This window comes from Onychostoma macrolepis, chromosome 05, assembly GCF_012432095.1.
Source record: "Onychostoma macrolepis isolate SWU-2019 chromosome 05, ASM1243209v1, whole genome shotgun sequence".
NCBI lineage: Eukaryota > Metazoa > Chordata > Actinopteri > Cypriniformes > Cyprinidae > Onychostoma > Onychostoma macrolepis.
Genome location: NC_081159.1, coordinates 22,855,067 through 22,874,867, shown reverse-complemented (window position 1 = coordinate 22,874,867; position 19,801 = coordinate 22,855,067). Strand labels below are relative to the sequence as shown.

General features: G+C 38.0%; 1 protein-coding gene across 6 annotated transcripts in view; it reads left to right on the top strand.

Annotated features, from left to right (window-relative positions):
• Positions 1-19,801, top strand: part of trpm3 (transient receptor potential cation channel, subfamily M, member 3) — a 146,146-nt gene that overhangs the window by 8,086 nt on the left and 118,259 nt on the right. For 3 of the 6 annotated variants that reach the window (XM_058774988.1, XM_058774984.1, XM_058774990.1), the window contains exon 1: positions 1,244-1,736. The exons of 2 other annotated variants lie outside the window; for them this stretch is intronic. In XM_058774988.1, the coding sequence (XP_058630971.1) occupies positions 1,560-1,736 (177 nt within the window). In that variant the 5' untranslated portion in view covers positions 1,244-1,559. Of the gene's footprint in view, positions 1-1,243; positions 1,737-19,801 lie in introns of those variants that run through there. One more of the 6 variants, XM_058774989.1, reaches the window with a different exon arrangement.

Genomic DNA, 19,801 nt, shown 5'->3' with positions numbered 1-19,801 from the left:
AAAAAGAAACTAGTGATGTTTTTTGGCTGTTGTTCTGGTCAGAAAATATGTTGGTCTTATTTGTTTTTTCAGATCTAACAAGCAGCATTTTTAATAAAATACCATGCTTACTTCCAAGGGTGATGACTCAGTATGCTGTGGGCTTTACACAAGGTTACATGCCGAGATTTTTCTTTCAGCTCCTTAGAGGCTTCTTGCTTAAACTTTTAATTAAACTTGTTGAAAATCCTTTGGAAACGTGTTACTTTTCTTACTGCTAATCAGATCAGAAGTCTGTTGGATTATCCATGAGCCATCACCAGAACCTACGACTCTAAATTGAATGATGAGTCTCATTTTACAAAACCAATCCTGACTCATTTTTATCATTTGAATCCCAATTATCTCAATTTTGAATGTTTTTAATTTGTAGTTTCAAATGCCATAATAATTTTTTTGCTTCAGTATATATATTTTAAATTGTTGATGTAAACTGGAATGCTAATGAACTACCAGCTGTGCTGGTATGGTGTTTTCTTGTGGTAACCTTGGCAACTATGAGTGGGTGGGTCTTACGCAGGGTTTATCACACTGTACAATATGTCAGAGGTGTAAATGGGATGAAAGATTTGTCAGGTTTTTGATCACAAATCAGTTTATCTTGCAGTTATTAATATCACTATATCATAATAGTACAGATTTTGTGTGGTTGCATTTGTAGGCCTAGATCTGATTTAAAATATTTGATCTGTATTTTTATCTGCTCAGCAGGAGGAAGTTCCTCATTTTCTATGTATGTAAAGTAGGTCTGTTTTCCGCCAGAAAAGGGAGACGTGCAGATCTTGCTGTTTTACCTTTAATGTTAGCTGCAATAAAAGTTCTTAGGTTTTAAAGTCCCAAAGTGGTAAGTGTTTTATACTGAAGAGCGTGTGGGACTCTGCTGACGTGAAGCTTGCATTCTTTTGTCGATTAAAACCAGTGTGGGACCACAGGGGAGAAAGAGAGGGGGAACCTGTAGAAACCCTCAGCTTCTGTTCTAAATAACCCTTTAATCTCGACAAAAGCTGAACGGCAAGAGTGGGCGACACGTGAGCTGTGAACTCTGCTAGTGAAGCAGATGAGAGAGGGAGATATAACAAGTGGAGAGGGAGGGAGTGAAGGAGGAAGGGAGGGAGAGTGTGTGAATGAGGGTGGGGAGAGAGCGTGAGGATGAGAGCTCAGTTCCAGAGTGACTCGCTTTGCCTTTGCCCGCTCAGTTTGAAGACATCAGGAGACTGAGACCAGGAGGGGAACCTTGCAGGCGGGGCTGCGCCGACCACAGTTTTTTTCTCTCTCTCTCCTTCTGTGGTGTTCTTTCTACGGGTGAAGCCTCCTACATGAACTGAAGCAGCAGGACCACATGCAACAGGGTGTAGAAGCCAAACTCCCTCCATTTCTTTCGCTTCTCTGTTCAAGAAAAGAGCAGGAAAGAGATGCCCTGACACTCGAGAAGAGTTTTAGAAGAAGACGAAACATCACAGTGTAGGGTTCCTTGTTTCCGTGGCTTTCGTTCTAGATTTGTTAAGGAAACCTTCAAAGTTATGACTAAAAGAAAGTGGGAGGGGAGGAGAGAAGGCTTCAAAGTCAGCTCAACAAGGGAGGAGGCACAGGGGCCCGGGCGCCCCTCCACCAGAGGGCGCTTCTCCGAGTCGTGGAAGAGACTGAGCTCCAGACAAGGGTCTACCAAGAGGTCAGGACTGGCCTCACAGCAAGCAGCGGTAAGAAGCAGAACAGCGTCTGTGTGTGCTCCGTTCTTCCCAGTTTGTTGAATTTGGAGCAAGGGAGGGACCACTGATGGAAGGGAGGAAGAGCAGAGAACGAGGGTATGGGATCGCACAGAGATGGGGAGAGGGGGTGCAGGAAAGAGTCTGGCTTAAGCAGGTGGGAATATAAAGGTCCCCTTCTGCCTCGGAGGATGTCAGTGGAAAGTTTCAGCACGTGTAGCACGTTGTGACCACTAAAGGTTTTTATGATAATGAATGATGCTTTCATATGCACAGAACAGAAGCATGGAGTGAGACAAGATTGGCAGAGTAAGAGTGAGAAGCTTTTATTGCCTAGATATCTACCACAATCAGGTGTTCTGGAAAACATTATTGTTGTTGTCTGATATAAAGTACTTTGTTGCGCCAGGCCATGGAATACTTTGTGCTTAGTGGGGGGAAATCGTATTTTAGTTCACATCTCTGTAGTCAAAGATTTCAGGCATGTTGCAGTTCCAACAAGGAAACTCCAATCCCCTGATGTTTTGTCTCATTTTGGCTGATTTAAAGTCTATAGCAGTCGATTAGTACAAAATGAGGGGAAACTCAGTGGGTCAGTTGTTGCTAAGCACGTAAGCGTGCCCTGAAGCATGCTCTAAGCCATCTGTCACACACCGAAGACAGATTCTTTTGCCACTTTTATGCAACTACAGTCGCACAGTTTGAATGACTTGCAGAAGGTTTTCTGTTAGGTTATTGAAATTAGTAGGTATTAGTATGTATATAAAATAGAAGACTATGGAATATCCCCATTTGGACAGCTAAGTGTTTTTGAACTTTCAGTCCAAAATTACTTGTGATACAAAATAGTTGAGGTCGGCAGGTCAAGCACACTGCATGTCCTAACAATAAGGATGGTCAGTGTAAGGGAGTTTTGAACCAGTTGACAAAACTGTCGTTTGCCTTTTTAAGCTACTGCTGCACTGTCACAAAGTTTTGCATTCACTGAGCTTGTATGTCCAATTTTGTGCCTTGCAGACAAAATGTATGGTTTTCTATCATATTGGTATTCTGCACTGTTGCAAATTCAGCCAATTTGTCACCAGGTTAATATTATATAATTGGCCAAATGAGAAATCGCATGAATGACAGGTGATAGTACAAATGTGTATAAAACTAGTAATGTTTTGCATAGAGTAACATAATTTTTCAGAGCAAAGTGTGTTTGTGAATTTATGGAGCTTGTTGCAAATTTTGTCTTTGTCAAGAAAACTTAACATTTCTTGCAAATATAAAAATGTACACTACTAATCAGTGAGTTGTTGCATTCAGGTAAAAATCCGAACTACTGGCATGACTGGCCAGCAAAAAAAAAAAAAAAAAAATCATTTTGTTGAGCCCTGCACTAGACACCAAAACACGTATGCTGCTTTTACACAAACTGCAATCATAGAGATGGAAGTCATTAGTCATAGCTACTTAGTCTTAAGTGCAGTTGCAATTAGGCTACTGAAATGTAGCAGAGTAGCATTTTTAAGTAGCCTATACACAGTATTTTATGCAAACTGAAAATATTTTCTCTATCATTATATGACACTGTCACACACAAATTTCCATTCAGTACTGTTCTGAATGTTAAAAAAGTATGCAGTTTTTACATGGACAAAAAATACTAGAAATACACTACATGGGAAATTTACTTAACAGTAAATTTACTTAAATGAAGAATATCTGAAGACTCTAATTTAAGGAAAAGGTGATATTAGAGTATATCAATGCCTTCTGAAGTGAAAACAATCCGTTGGCAAGTTTACTCTCATCCACGGTGTATTTAAATCCATACAGTAAGTGTTTACTTGCCGTTTCATGCCTAGCCTCTGTTATTAAATACTACATTCGTATTAACAGTATTGTCTTTATGTGGGTGGGTGTGAAATTATTTGTGGTCATGTTGCTATAGAAACATATAGATCTTTTGAATCGCACTTTTATCAACTTTGACACATCTAGACTGCCCATATGCACTGGTTCACTTTTCATTTGAACAATGTGCATGTTTGTAAACTATGCATCCATTTGCCATTTAGTGTAAATTACTTCTGAAATGTTAGATGTTTAGATGAGTTTAATAGAAACATTTTTGTTACAAGGCACCTGCTGGACAACCAGGATAAAAAAAACAAAACAAATGAGAACAAATGTGTCACCAAATGGTGTTAGGGAGACATTAAGGCGAGAAACACTGAGAAGTTCTGAGAATGTACCATGCTCTTGTGTTGTGAAATTGAACTTGTGTAGTTAAATGTCTTTGTTAAAGGGATAGTTCACCTAAAAATGAAAATTGTGTCATTAATTACTTGCCCTCATGTTGTTCCAAACACGTAAGACCTTCGTTCATCTTCGGAACACAAATTAAGATATTTTTGATGAAATCTGAGAGCTCTCTGACCCTCCGTAGACAGCAACATAACTGAAATGTTCCCAGGCACAGAAACGTAGCATGGACATTGGTAAAATATTCCATGTGACATCAGTGGTTCAACTGTAATTTTCCGAAAGTACAAGAGTACTTTTTGTGCTGAAAAGAAAAGAAAAATAATGTTTATTCAACAATTCTTCTCCTCCTCAGCGCAGGCTTATGTTAAACACGTCTAAAAGATGGTAAACTCAGGGGAGAAGAATTGTTGAATAAAGTTGTTATTTTTGTGTTCCTTGCACACAAAAAGTATTCTCGTAGCTTTGTAAAATTAAGGTTGAACCACTAATGTCACATGGACTATTTTATCGATGTCCTTGCTACGTTTCTGGGCCTGGGAACTCTTCAATTCTGTTGCTGTCTATGGAAGGTCAGAAGAGGGTCCCTCTTTGCCTGTATTTAAATGTTGGCTTAAAAAACATATTCTGTCAATAGCTTTTGTCTAGCCATGTCAATTGTATTGTTATGCTGTGTTTTGATGTTCTGTTGTCGCTTATCTGTTTTATTTTAGTTGTATTGTACAGCACTTTGGATCAACTGGTAGTTGTGTGAAAGTGCTTTATAAATAAATAAAGAAAGAAAGAAAAGAAAGAAAGAAAGAAAGCTCTTAGATTTCATCAAAAATATCTTAATTTGTGTTCCGAAGATGAACAAAGGTCTTACGGGTTTGGAACGACATGAGTTATTAATGACAGCATTTTCATTTTTGCGTGAACTATCCCTTAAATGTACATATACTCCAACAGTCACTTTGAGGAGTTTTTACGGTTCTATATCCCAACTCAGAGTAGTTTGCTTTCATGCTCGGCAGGCCGGACATTAGGCACTAAGTGGCAGTGCAAACAGTGAGGAGTGAGTGCATGCCAACACTACTGTTCAAACAGGCTAATTGTTCTGTAGCGTGGTTTTGAACCAAAGGAGGCTGATGAGAATGTGTGGATTCAAACCTTGGCAACTGTAGCTTGGAAACAGAGTCATTTATACATCTTTGTTTCTTTATATGGGTTTGTCTCAGTGGGAGGTGTTAAGAGGGATAGTGCTATAGTATGTTAAGCTATAGAAACTCACAATCAATATTCTGTACTTTAGTGTTTACATGTTGTTAAATCCAGATGAAGTCCATGTTTGAAAATTAAGTGTAAAGTGTACGTGTACCACTTTGTCATATTGCATCCCTGTTCATTCACAGTCTGAAGTTATTCTACCCTGGAGTCACCAGATTTGTGTCCCATTGTGTTTGACTACAAAGACTGGTTTACGACTTTCTTGTTCATAAACACTCTGAAAATCCATCTTGTGCCCGGTTGGTGCTAAGGCAGTCTTAAACAGCATTACACTGGGCAACTGAAATAGGAGCGGATCAGAGTTTGGAATGAGCCGTTGCAACCTCGGGGGGCTGATTTTGTGCTGCTACCACAGGGCTTTAAGCCTGGCGGATGTGGCTTACTTTGGTTGTTATAGCAACAGTCGCACATATTGCCTGGCACGTTTACAGTCCACTTCTCATTACAGTTACAGATATGTCACTAGAGTTCACATGCATTAGTCTAAATTATTGAATACTGCTAAACTGTAGTGATTTCATCACTTCTTGTCACTTCAGAAAAGTTGAGCAAGGTCGCAACCCTAATTAGCTTTAAAGGAATCCGTGTTCTGTCCGGGGGCCAATATAAGATGAGCTCAATCAACAACATTTGTGGCATAATGTTGATTACCACAACAAATTATTTCGACTCGTCCTTACAGTGGAAGTAATGAGCCTGGTTTTTACAGGATTTAAAGGGTTAGTTGACCCAAAAATGAAAATTGTGTCATTAAGTACTCAACCTCATGTCGTTCCAAACCCATAAGACCTTCATTCTTCTTCGGAACACACAAGATATTTTTGATAAAATCTGAGAGCTCTCTGACCCTCCGTAGACAGCAATGCAACTGCAATTTTACGTAGCTTCGTAAAATTACGGTTGAACCACTGATGTCACATGGACTATTCTATGTCCTTGCTATGTTTCTGGTCCTGGGAACATTGCAGTTGCGTTGCTGTCTACGGAGGGTCAGAGAGCTCTCAGATTTTATCAAAAATATCTTAATTTGTGTTCCGAAGATGAACAAAGGTCTTATGGGTTTGGAACGACATGAGGGTGAGTAATTAATGACACAATTTTCATTTTTGGGTCAACTAACCCTTTAACAGCAGAAATGCGTATTTTATAAAAACACTTAAATGAACTCTTCTGTTCAAATTTGTGTATAATTTGCACTGTAATGTTGTTTTTATCAGATTTACGGTTGTTTTAGGTGTAACATTATCTTGGCCTTTGAATATAACTATACACAGAAAAGGTTAATAAGTGACGTGTTTACACACATGTTGTTTATGTCTTGTGAAATTGAGTATTTTACAGTTTACAGATTGGCCCAATTAACTGTATCTCACTGTAACCCAGATTTTTTGCCATTACAGAAAAAGAGAGAAAAGCAGAAAACCAATTTTTTTGTGTAACAAATGAAGCTGCTTGAGGTTAACTTGTATTGAATGCACACACATAAGGCCTTTTAAAAGCTTATTTCCATCTTCAACACGAGATTTCGTTTTTCTGCTATTCTATGACCGATCATGTCACTGCAGAATAACCCAGGTGCCTAGGTCTCAAATCACCGTCCCTCGGCATTAGATGAAATAACAGGCGTGAATTGGAAAGGTCCTCCCTCTGGTAAAGCCGAATGGCCTCTGGAGAGAGAGATTCTCTGACAGCTGAAAAAAACTGCCTAACAGAACCCAGCACTCCTCTCAGCGGATTAATGAGCTCACACTCCTGCCTGCGTGCCTTTCTGATAAAAGCTTTTTTCTCAAAAGCCAGTCACTGCAGGGACCTAGGGAGCCTGTTGTTAGGATGGCCTCAGACACAACATCATTTTTATTTAAAAATACACAGTCATAATCAGAATTTTGCACAATTTGTGCCAAACTAAAAACATGCATTTAGCTCAGCCGTCTGCACCCTCTGTGATTGTGATTTCTCTTTACAGTCTGAAAACAGCGGCTGCTTTAAAAAGCTATTTCATACGGAGTTCTCTCTTTAACTGCGGTTAAAAACTTTGTTAAAAGTACAGTTCACCCAAAAATGAACGTTTTGTTATAACTTACTCATTGTCAAGTTGCTTCAAACCGGTATTTCTTTCTAATACCCAATCCATTTTTTTTTCAACAGAAACATAATTATTTAAATGAAAAACATCAAATGTGAAGTGTCACACAAGGAATTCTGGTAATGTCACTGTAAATTATAAGACGACTTGTTCTTTTCACATCCAAAGGCTGTACATTTAAAATTTTTGAATTTTTCTGGATTCCGTTTAGTTTATTTATTTTTTCTTCAATAATTTTTCGTCTGTTTTAATGGTTAAATTAATTAATTAATTAATAATAATAATAAAAAAAAATTCAAATGAATTATTTTAAAGCATGTCTAATTAATTGAAATATGAAATAATAATAATCAAAGCATCTTTAATGAATTGATTTTATATAAAAAGCATTTTTCTGCTACATAAATTCTGGTAAATAATTTTTCTGGTAAATGTTCCTTTAAATAAACTAAACTGTACATATGCGCCATTCATTCACACAGAGATGCACAGAACATGCAGGATTCATATTTAAATGGTATTTTTGCATCTTAATATTCACAGACACTATTCCATATCACGTTTTGATTTAACTGTACTGACCTACTCTTGATTTAACCATCCGAAATTTGGATTAATACAGTTAATTATACAGTAAATAAAATTTTTATGACGTGATTCCGTGACTCGGAAATCATAGGTCCCAAGATTTATTATGCTGTATTATGGCTTTATTATCTGTCTATCTGTCTGTCTGTCTATCTATATATGGTGTTTAGATATATAATAAGCTTATTTAGAGTCAGTCTCTACCCTTAAAACAACCCGTTTATCCCATCACACACTGGCACAAAAGACTTGTCTTTAAAGAGATGATGGTGCATCGGTAAAAGCCAACAAACCCACTAATCAGTGTACTTGTGGCAGATTAATTTTATCTTGGCAGTGTTTACCCCCAGCTCACGCACATCTACCGGAGCTTGCCCGGACCATTTCATAGCATCACCCTTGTTGAGATGACAGAAAAATGCAAAGCATGTGACTCCTGCCTCAACCAGCCCTCCACATTAGCATTTCCCTTCTCAGAATGCGAGGAGTGCCCCAGGGGTTGATGCATCTATTCATTTCAGTGTGGATAGCCCCTTTATAGTGGTCAAAGGGAGTAAGACTGTAATAAACACCATTATATTTATACAGTGCTGCTTTTATTGGCTATTCCTATTAGCCGCTAATTGCCATGTTGCCTTGGTAACAAACTTGGCACAGGGAACTAATGTAAAATTTATGTCAAGCGAGTGTGGCATTTCCTCCTCTGCTCTGTTAGCATAGTTGCACTCAGCTCAGGGATCAGGGGTGCCATACTATGAAAATAGATCCATCCTGTATGCTGTGCCAAGATACAGATAGATATTTGTTGTTATTAAATGTTAATTTATAGCTCTATCGGTTTACCTCTATCGAATTACCTTACCCACTTATATTTGGGCATAGCTAAAAGGTTTGGTAACACTTTAATTTAAGGGCCAGTTCTCACTATTAAGTAGTTGCTTATTAACACGCATATTACTAGCATATTGGCTGTTTATTAGTACTTATAAAGCACATATTAATGTCTTATTCTGCGTGACCGTATTTTTGATCCCTTAATCCACCCCAAACCTAATCTTAAAAACTACCTTACTAACTCTTAATTAGCAGCAGATTACTTGTTAAATTAATAGTGGATATGCGTTCCCTATTCAAACGTTACCAAAGGATTTTTTAAAGACTTTAGAGGTTCTTTATCAGTTAAAGGAGTTTTTCTTATTTCTTTTGTTGTGGTTAATTATTACAATAAAGTAAATCCAGGCCTATGTCCAGTTGCCCAAATTTGTTATTTGTTGTTGAATTCATATGCATGACTTTATGGTGGATATATTGGATAATTGATGTTTCTTTTTCTGTATGTTTTATAATTTGATTATATTTGCCATTGCTTAAAGTTAACCTTAATGAAAAAGATTTTTTTTCATACTATACATTATAATACGCTGCATAACTTTTTGTTGTTTTATTTAGACAATGTAGTTCAGAATTTTATTGGTTATTGGCATTAATAATTAATATTTATTGCATATTCATTTGTAGCATTTAAAGTGATTTTAGTTTAGTGTTTTTGTTGTTGTTTTTATTTAGACAATGTAGTTCAGAATTTGATTGGTTGTTGGCATTAACATAAATAATTTTTAGCTTATCACTAATTGTCATTTTAATGTACATGGATGCCTTGTTTCGATAGTAAATACTACACTTGTGTATTTACCTACTTAAACATATATCAGGGACAAATTCGTACTCAGAAGTAAACCTCTTTGGAGATGTTCTCATTTGTAAAAATGGTATAAAAATAAAGTAAATCAAGGTTTTAGTTTTGTTTTTAATTGAAAAAAATTCAGAAAGTTTTTTTTTATTCAGGGTTAGGTTATAGTATTTATAACTAGCTTCATATAAAAACAGCAGAGGTCTATAGAATGTCCCAATTTAGATGGCTAAGTAAATGTGTTTGGGTGCATTTGATCTACAGTGACTGGCCATCGGCAGAGGTTTGTGACTATGACAAATAATTGTCAGAAATGAGATATATTTGCATATTTGTAGGAAATCATTTGCGAAGCACTGCAATTTTCATAATGAAGGTAAAAGGAATGTCACCACATTTAAATAACAGTTGTACCAGTCATTTTACATTTCTTAATCTGCTTCAACAGGACAGAAAGTCTTAGTTCAAAGAGGCCAATTAGTGGTCTTCATATCCCGGCACAGCCCTTATTAGTCTGACAAAAATGTATGCAGAGGGCGATTGGAGCAAGAATAGCTCAGGCCTCACAGTGAAAGCCTGCAGAGTTCAGAGATTCATCAACACAGGACCACATAAAACCGTCTGTGCATCCCCTGTTAAGATGAGCAGCGCTGTTTAGTATAAAGCAAAGCAATAACTAAATCAATTCATTTTATGTGAATGCTCTTTTATGGGGCTGTAACATTTACATAAAATATTTACCTCAAAGTTGTGTAGCTCTGAACAAACACAACATTTATATTCTGGTGCTTTAAATGTCATTGAGTTGACACTTAATATGACAGAACTTTCTCAAAGTGTTAAAGAGATTTAAATGTGCATAGTCATGGCATTTATTAAATGATTTTGCTCTCCTTTCGTTCGCTTTATAAGATGAGTGGGAATTGCTCTTGTCCAGACCTGCTAGTGTTTGTCATTTGTTCCTGTGGGGGCTCTCACATCCACATGCCATTTTTAGGATTTTTCATATTTTTCCTTTCCACAGCCAATTCAGATGAGACTCACAAAACAGTCCTGTCCTTTTTTTTTTTGCCAACTTTTGTTTCACTACCTTCTTTGTCTGTCTTAGTCCTTTGTTGTGTCTTTGACCCCATTGAATTGCTTCTAGGGATCATTAAATTCCGCATTTCTCTTTTTATCACTTTCTCTTCATAAAAAGCTGTTTTGATCTCAAAAAGCATCATCACCATTTGATAATGGAGCCTTTAATGATGGCACCTTTGACTGGCAACTGCTATATTCTGAAAACCTGTGTGGGATGCTGTGATGCTGATTGGACGGTCTGTGATAAATTGCCCTCAGACCAAGACTCAAACCTGTTGAGTCATTCAGACTTTAATTAGAGTGTTCTCCGGAAGCGAGACAGTCTTTACTAATTGCATTGCAACCCTACAGTTTATTTTATTTTATTTTTAATTGTAATATTTTTTTTTTCTTTAGTCTACTTTTGCGATGGTGAAAGATATTAGTTGAGACTTTAATTGGCTGCTAAAGGCTGAAAATCTCTTTCCTTAGCTCGACAGATTGCCACTTTCAGGTCATGTATGTGTGTCATTATAGTATCATCAGAGACTTGCTATCCTGCCTGAGCTGAGACAGAAATGAAATGGATAACAGTTACATGGAAAGAATGTTGCTCTTTTTACAGGCACATTCAGCCAGAAAAAGTACTGAGAGACATAAAGAGTATATTTTTCTTCTTAGAGTAAAGTAAGTCTTACAAAGTTTTCTAAAGTGTTTAAAAAAAAAAAAATTATAATTTTTTTTTTTTTACAGTTTTGCATCAATCAGCAGCATGACTATAACTGGTCTCCGGCACCCTTTAATTATGGCGAAATGTCAAGCCTGCTGATTAAGTCGTACTAACTAGTATAGGGTGAATTTGGACCTCTCTCAAAAATAAAACAAGTTAGTATTGTATATGAGTTATTTAATTTCTCATAGGAAGATGCTGTAAAACAGCCTGGGGCATTATTACTGAATACCGCAGATTTGTTGTTATTACACTAAACAAAATTATAAACGCAACACTTTTGTTTTTCCCCCCTTTTTTTCATGAGCTGAACTCAAAGATCTAAGACTTTTTCTATGTATACAAAAGGCCTATTTCTCTCAAATATTGTTCACAAATCTGTCTAAATCTGTTAGTGAGCACTTCTCCTTTGCCGAGATAATCCGCCCACCTCACAGGTGTGGCATATCAAGATGCTGATTAGACAGCATGATTATTGCACACGTATGCCTTAGGCTGGCCACAATAAAAGGCCACTTGAAAATGTGCAGTTTTATCACACAGCACAATGCCACAGATGTCGCAAGTTTTGAAGGAGCGTGCAATTGGCATGCTGACTGCAGGAATGTCCACCAGAGCTGTTTCCCGTGAATTGAATGTTCATTTCTCTACCATAAGCATCTCCAAAAGCGTCTCAGAGAATTTGGCAGTACATCCAACCGGCCTCACAACCGCAGACCACATGTAACCACACCAGCCCAGGACCTCCACATCCAGCATCTTCACCTCCAAGATCGTCTGAGACCAGCCACCCAGACAGCTGCTGCAACAATCGGTTTGCATAACCAAAGAATTTCTGCACAAACTGTCAGAAACCGTCTCAGGGAAGCTCATCTGCATGCTCGTTGTCCTCATCGGGGTCTCGACCTGACTGCAGTTTGTCGTCGTAACTGACTTGAGTGAGCAAATGCTCACATTCGATGGCACTTTGGAGAGGTGTTCTCTTCACGGATGAATCCCGGTTTTCACTGTACAGGGTGAGCGGTTTGCTGATGTCAACATTGTGGATCAAGTGGCTCATGGTGGCGGTGGGGTTATGGTATGGGCAGGCGTATGTTATGGACAACGAACACAGGTGCATTTTATTGATGGCATTTTGAATGCACAGAGATACTGTGACGAGATCCTGAGGCCCATTGTTGTGCCATTCATCCACGACCATCACCTCATGTTGCAGCATGGTAATGCACAGCCCCATGTCGCAAGGATCTGTACACAATTCCTGGAAGCTGAAAACGTCCCAGTTCTTGCATGGCCAGCATATTCACCGGACATGTCACCCATTGAGCATGTTTGGGATGCTCTGGATCGGCGTATACGACAGCGTGTTCCAGTTCCTGCCAATATCCAGCAACTTCGCACAGCCATTGAAGAGGAGTGGACCAACATTCCACAGGCCACAATCAACAACCTGATCAACTCTATGTGAAGGAGATGTGTTGCACTGCGTGAGGCAAATGGTGGTCACACCAGATACTGACTGGTTTTCGGACCTTTTATAATTTTGTTCAGTGTATGTTACAAAAGGGGAAAAGAAATGAAATGAGAGAAATAAAAAAAAAAGAAAGGAAAGAAATAAAAACAGGATGGAAAGAAAGGAAACTAAATGGAGTGAACGGAAAAAGAATTACATGTAAATAAAAGTAAAGAGAGAAAGGAAAGAAATGAGGGAATTTAAATTAAATATAGGAAAGGAAATGAAAGAATATTGAGTGGTAGGCTACAGAAAAGAGAAGCAGCAATGGGGCCACCATGGAGAAAATTTAATTTATTTAAAGTTTATGAAAGTTTTTGACTGACAGGACAGTCTAAACTTTTGCAATAGATGCAATAGAACTTCGAAGTGGAGTTAAACAGTGTAATCTGTTGCTATAGTGAGCCCAGATCCACTAACACTGTGCTGCTTAAAAATGAATTGTTAAATTCTATGTGAGTGTGTGCATGTCTGTCTGTATTAAAGGGATAGTTCACCCAAAAATGAAAATTGGATGTTTATCTGCTTACCCCCAGGGCATCCAAGATGTAGGTGACTTTGTTTCTTCAGTAGAACACAAACGAAGATTTTTAACTCAAACCGTTGCAGTCTGTCAGTCCTATAATTCAAGTCAATGAAAAAAAAAACATGCACAAATCCAAATTAAACCCTGCGGCTCGTGACGACACATTGATGTCCTAAGACACGAAACGATTGGTTTGTGCGAGAAACTGAACAGTATTTTTATCATTTTTTACCTCTAATACACCACTATGTCCAACTGCCCTTATCGCGTGCACGGCATCCGGTGCGTGACGTCTGTATGTGCTCTGGCGTAGTTTACGCAAAAAATTCCACGTTGTCTGATGATACATCAAAATCGTCTTCCATTGTGATGACCTGTACTTCTAAATATCTTTAGATCTTCACAGTGGCAGGGAACACTTCCACAATCTCTGTGCACTGTGTAAACAATAAGTGACGCATACGTGCGACAGATCGCTTCCGGCGCTTGCGTAAACTACGCCAGAGCACATACAGACATCACGCACCGGATGCCGTGCACGCAATCAGGGGAGTTGGACATAGTGGTGTATTAGAGGTAAAAAATTATAAAAAATACTGTTCAGTTTCTCGCATAAACCAATCGTTTCGTGTCTTAGGACATCAATGTATCATCACGAGCCGCAGGGTTTAATTTGGATTTGTCTGTGCATGTTTTTTTACTCTCAAAGATTGTTTGCCCATTGACTTGCATTATAGGACTGACAGACTGCAATGGTTTGAGTTAAAAATCTTCTTTTGTGTTCTACTGAAGAAACAAAGTCACCTACATCTTGGATGCCCTGGGGGTAAGCAGAAAAACATCAACTATTCATTTTTGGGTGAACTATCCCTTTCAGTAACTTTGTACAGGTTTGACTATACTTCCAAAATGCCTTCACTTTTCAGAAATGTCCTCACTAATTTAGTGAAACCTGTTGAATGCTGACTAGTGAGGCTTATAAATCAGCAAAATCATGCTTATATTTAAATCTACTTTTTTGCACTGGTTTCTGTGAGGAGTTTATGGGTAGGGGTTCAGGTTAGGTGATCGAAAAATATCATTAATCTGGTATAAAAACAGTGGACGTCTATGAGATATAGTGAAACAAATGTGTGTGCGTCTGTTTTGTACACTCTCAGAAATAAAGGTACAGAAGCTGTCACTGGGACGGTACATTTTCAAAAGGTACACTTTTGTACCTAATAGGTTCAAATATGTACACTTTAAGTACTAATATGTATCTTTAAGGTACCAAAATGGACCCTTCAGGTACAAACATGTACCATTTGAAAAGGTACCGCCCCAGTTTTTGTACCTTTATTTCTGAGAGTGTAGGTCACAGATACGATTAAAACGATATAAACAAAGCATGTTTGCCAGATACAGCATCATGTATATTGTATATAAAGATTTGTTTGTCTCCATTACTGACTTTGCTCTAAGAATGACTCAGATCAGACACACACGTCCAAACACGTCCTAAAGATAAAAGCTTTTTAATTTCAAGCTTGAGTCCCCTTTACAGTCCGCATTATATCACAAAGTACTGTAAACATAGTCAGTGTATTAATGATGTGTGACTGGTTTGCCTGATGTGTTGAGGCTGGTTTTTTGATGGCGGCTCACTGGGACCTATGGGTTTGATGGCTCCAGATGGGGAAGTGAGCAGGGAGAGATCAGCCGGTGGAGGTCTTCCTGAGAGAGGGAGGAGACCCAGTAGGAGACTCATCCCATCCTCTGACTCCTCCACAGCCCCACAGAGCTGCTATTATCCTCTTGCCTCCAGGGCCAGGATCAGCATCACAGGCTTAGAAGAGCACCAGTGACAGTGCGGTATTGTAAAGAGACACACACACGTATATGCACATCTCAAATATTCATACCAAATGCACATGCACGTCCTCCAGAACAAAATAAGCATGCTAACACAAAGCACGCACTTGTAATACCTGTCACACCTGCAATTAAATATGCCTTCCTGCATTCAAATGCGCACATGCACAAATAATTGCTTTTATTCACAGCAGCGTACACAATTATAACAGAGCATAAATCTTTGGATAGCAAAGAGTATCTACAGGTGCTGGTCATATAATTAGAATATCATCAAAAAGTTGATTTATTTCACTAATTCCATTCAAAAAGTGAAACTTGTATATTATATTCATTCATTACACACAGACTGATATATTTCAAATGTTTATTTCTTTTCATTTTGATGATTAGAGCTTACAGCTCATGAAAGTCAAAAATCAGTATCTCAAAATATTAGAATATTACTTAAGACCAATACAAAGAAAGGATTTTTAGAAATCTTGGCCAACTGAAAAGTATGAAAATGAAAAGTATGAGCATGTACAGCACTCAATACTTAGTTGGGGCTCCTTTGCCTGAATTACTGCAGCAATGCGGCGTGGCATGGAGTCGATCAGTCTGTGGCACTGCTCAGGTGTTATGAGAGCCCAGGTTGCTCTGATAGTGGCCTTCAGCTCATCTGCATTGTTGGGTCTGGTGTCTCTCATCTTCCTCTTGACAATACCCCACAGATTCTCTATGGGGTTCAGGTCAGGCGAGTTTGCTGGCCAATCAAGCACAGTAACACTATGGTCATTGAACCAGCTTTTGGTACCTTTGGCAGTGTGGGCAGGTGCCAAGTCCTGCTGGAAAATGAAATCAGCATCTCCATAAAGCTTGTCAACAGAAGGAAGCATGAAGTGCTCTAAAATTTCCTGGTAGATGGCTGCGTTGACTGTGGACTTCAGAAAACACAGTGGACCAACACCAGCAGATGACATGGCAGCCCAAATCATCACTGACTGTGGAAACTTCACACTGGACTTCAAGCAACATGGATTCTGTGCCTCCACTCTTCCTTCAGACTCTGGGACCTTGATTTCCAAATGAAATGTAAAATTTACTTTCATCTGAAAAGAGGACTTTGGACCACTGAGCAACAGTCCAGTTCTTTTTCTCCACAGCCCAGTTAAGATGCTTCTGGCGTTGTCTCTGGTTCAGAAGTGGCTTGGTAGCCCTTTTCCTGAAGGCGTCTGAGCGTGGTGACTCTTGATGCACTGACTCCAGCTTCAGTTCTCTCCTTGTGAAGCTCTCACAAGTGTTTGAATCGGCTTTGCTTGACTGTATTCTCAAGCTTGCGGTCATCCCTGTTGCTTGTGCACCTTTTCCTACCCAAATTCTTCCTTCCAGTCAACTTTGCATTTAATATGCTTTGATACAGCACTCTGTAAACAGCCACACCTTTCAGTAATGACCTTCTGTGACTTACCCTCTTTGTGGAGGGTGTCAATGTTCGTCTTCTGGATCATTGCCAAGTCAGCAGTCTTTCCCATTATTGTGGTTTCAAAGAACAAGAGATACCCAGAATTTATACTGTAGGGATGGTCATTTATTCAAACTCAAATGTAAATATTCTAATATTTTGAGAAACTGATTTTTGACTTTCATGAGCTGTAAGCTCTAATCATCAAAATTAAAAGAAATAAACATTTGAAATATATCAGTCTGTGTGTAATGAATGAATATAATATACAGGTTTCACTTTTTGAATGGAATTAGTGAAATAAATCAACTTTTTGATGATATTCTAATTATATGACCAGCACCTGTACTATAATCTTAGCAACATTTTAACATGCAATTTTAATGAATTCATACTTTTCAGAACCATTTCACAGTGGGCAATACAATGTCATTTGCTGACTGGCAGGTGGGAATTGGTTTCATATTCACACTCGTCTGTTTGCAAATCAGATCTGGCACAGGCGCAGCAGAGGAAAATAGCTTGAACCTGTAATGCTTCTCAGCTTCCTGCTGCTTCTTAACTTATCTATTATTTTTAATACTTAAAATTAAACTAGCTACAGTGATTCTGTAGTTCCGCAGATGCGATATGATAATTATTTGTCCTCACAAATCATTATTTTGGATTGGCATTTTGTAAATGAACTGGGTTACACTATCGGAGTTGGTATGGGTGAATGTTTCCTTTGTGAATTGTACTTAATGCCGCTTCCTGATTAAGAATAATATAAAGCTGCACCACGCTGGGAGAAATTTTGATGTAATTCACTGTAAATTGCTTTTCACTGGCTTAAATGTAAATTTCAGTCATTAACATGCAAGCCATTTAGTAGGCACTCTTATCCAGAGTGACTTACTGAACATGCTTAAAGCATCTCAAATTTGCAAACTAAAAAAACCTCTGCATCTGTTTTTGTCAGAACTACATTCTGCTTGATGTCTCTTTTATATATATATATATATATATATATATATATATATATATATATATATATATATATATATATATATATATATATATACTATTTTCAGTCCAAGCTGTTTTAGTCCTAGTATTCGCACAAATTAATTTGCAAACGGCAGGTCAAAATCTAATTCAGTAATTATTCCCATTAGATTGAATGTCTCATTAATGTGATGTCTTAATTATACTGGCAAAAAAAGCATGCTTTCCTGAGCATGCAAAGCGTATGGCTTTAAACAGTCTGGCCATGTTTGTTTTGCTCTTTAGAAAGAGGGTCAGGGTACTTAACATATTATTAATGCTTAATGTTTTGCCACTGCATTTCTGACTTCCCTTCTGTTTTTTGTGCCTGATTTAAAAATTTTTTTTTACAAATTCCTGAAGGCCTTTTTATTTATTTTCTTTTTTTTTTTAATGCATTTAAGTTGTCTGTTTCACAGACACATCATCACCTCTGTAACTGATCTGAGAACAGGAGGGTTCACAAAATACTTGGTCCCTCTAGTGGTTAGGTCCGGAAATGTAGGCTATTCTAAATGCAAAGTATTGGATGCTTTAAAATAATGCTTGCTTATTCCACATTTCCCTAAAAAATAAATAAATAAATAAAAAAGCAATTTCGTGTAATTATGGAGAAGTATTTTTTGTATGTTATGGAGTATGTTAATGTACTGTACATTTTAATTCTAAATGTACATTTTTGGACTCATTTTTTTTGAGCGGTTAAGTAAAGCACAGCATGACCTTGCATCATGTGGTACAAATATGGTTAAAATGAAGGAAAAATACAAATGAAACCTGATAGAGTTGCTGCCGTTGTCTGAGAAATTCTTTAAAGCATTGACAGCACTGCAGATCTCAGTGCACGTTGAAGATTTATAACAATCCGCATAACTTTAGACCTAGTACCTAGTCTGTTCTGCAGAAGTTGTTAGAAAATGACTTACTGCCTCATTGCAATGTCTCTGATTTGCAGACTGCAGAGGAGCATTGCCTTGCAACAGGGAGTTTAGATGAAAGCTCGAAGATGCAGTGACTGTTCTGTCTTAAAGTGTCAGGGCAGCTACTTTAATTTAGCACAGGCAGCTACTGGCAACTAGTGAAGCGAGACAAAGATGGTGTTAAATGACCTTCTTAGGTTGATTGAAGATCAGGAGCCACATTCTGGATCATCTGTAGTTTAATTGTGCATGCAGGAAGGTCAACCCAGGTCAAACTCACTTGTAACAACATGTTGTGCTGAATCCATGGGCTTGCTGGGATGACAAGGAGCTCTGACCGTGATGCCCAACAAGTTTCTGGTAATTCACTGCCACTGATGAAGCAGGGTTGTTTACCATTTGGACTTTAAATGAGAATGCCTTTTAAATTCCAGTTTAGCTTCTGAATTTGAATTTAGGTAGCAAACAGGATGCAGAATTGAAATTCTAGTTTGCATTTTTTTTTTTTTTTTTTTTTTACTTAATTTCTATGTGTTGAATTTCCTTTTTTATTTCATTCTAATTTAGTAAATTCGTCTCCCACTACTTGTCATTACAACTCAACTTCATGTGTGTTGTGTCCAATTCCATTCAAATTCACAATGAAAAGACAGCCATTTCTTCAGTTTTGAATGAGCCTTTGAAAAGAACAGATGATCTGGAGGCAACTCTCATCAGCCACAGGTTGTTAGTGACAGACAGCAGGTCACTCCCCATCAAGTGGACACTTCAGAAGCTTGATTGGCTTCCAACAGGTTGTTCTGAAAATGACTTGATTAAAAACAGCTCATTCAAGTATGTTGTCAAGAGCATGAGGAAAATGGTTGATCCTTTTTAGCAGTGGGGTCATTAACGGCCTCTTAAATGTGATCAGGAGGGTGTCTGTAACAAGTCATGTATTGATGATTTCTTCAAGTGCAGATTGAGAGGCTGAATTATTGGAGAAAATTATTCTCAGTTGGAAACGGAGAGATCAGACTTAGATAGGGGAGTGTGTGTGTTGTGAATATATGGTGTGGCAGTTGATGGCTAGCACCTTTTGAGTGTAAAAAGTGATAGTGA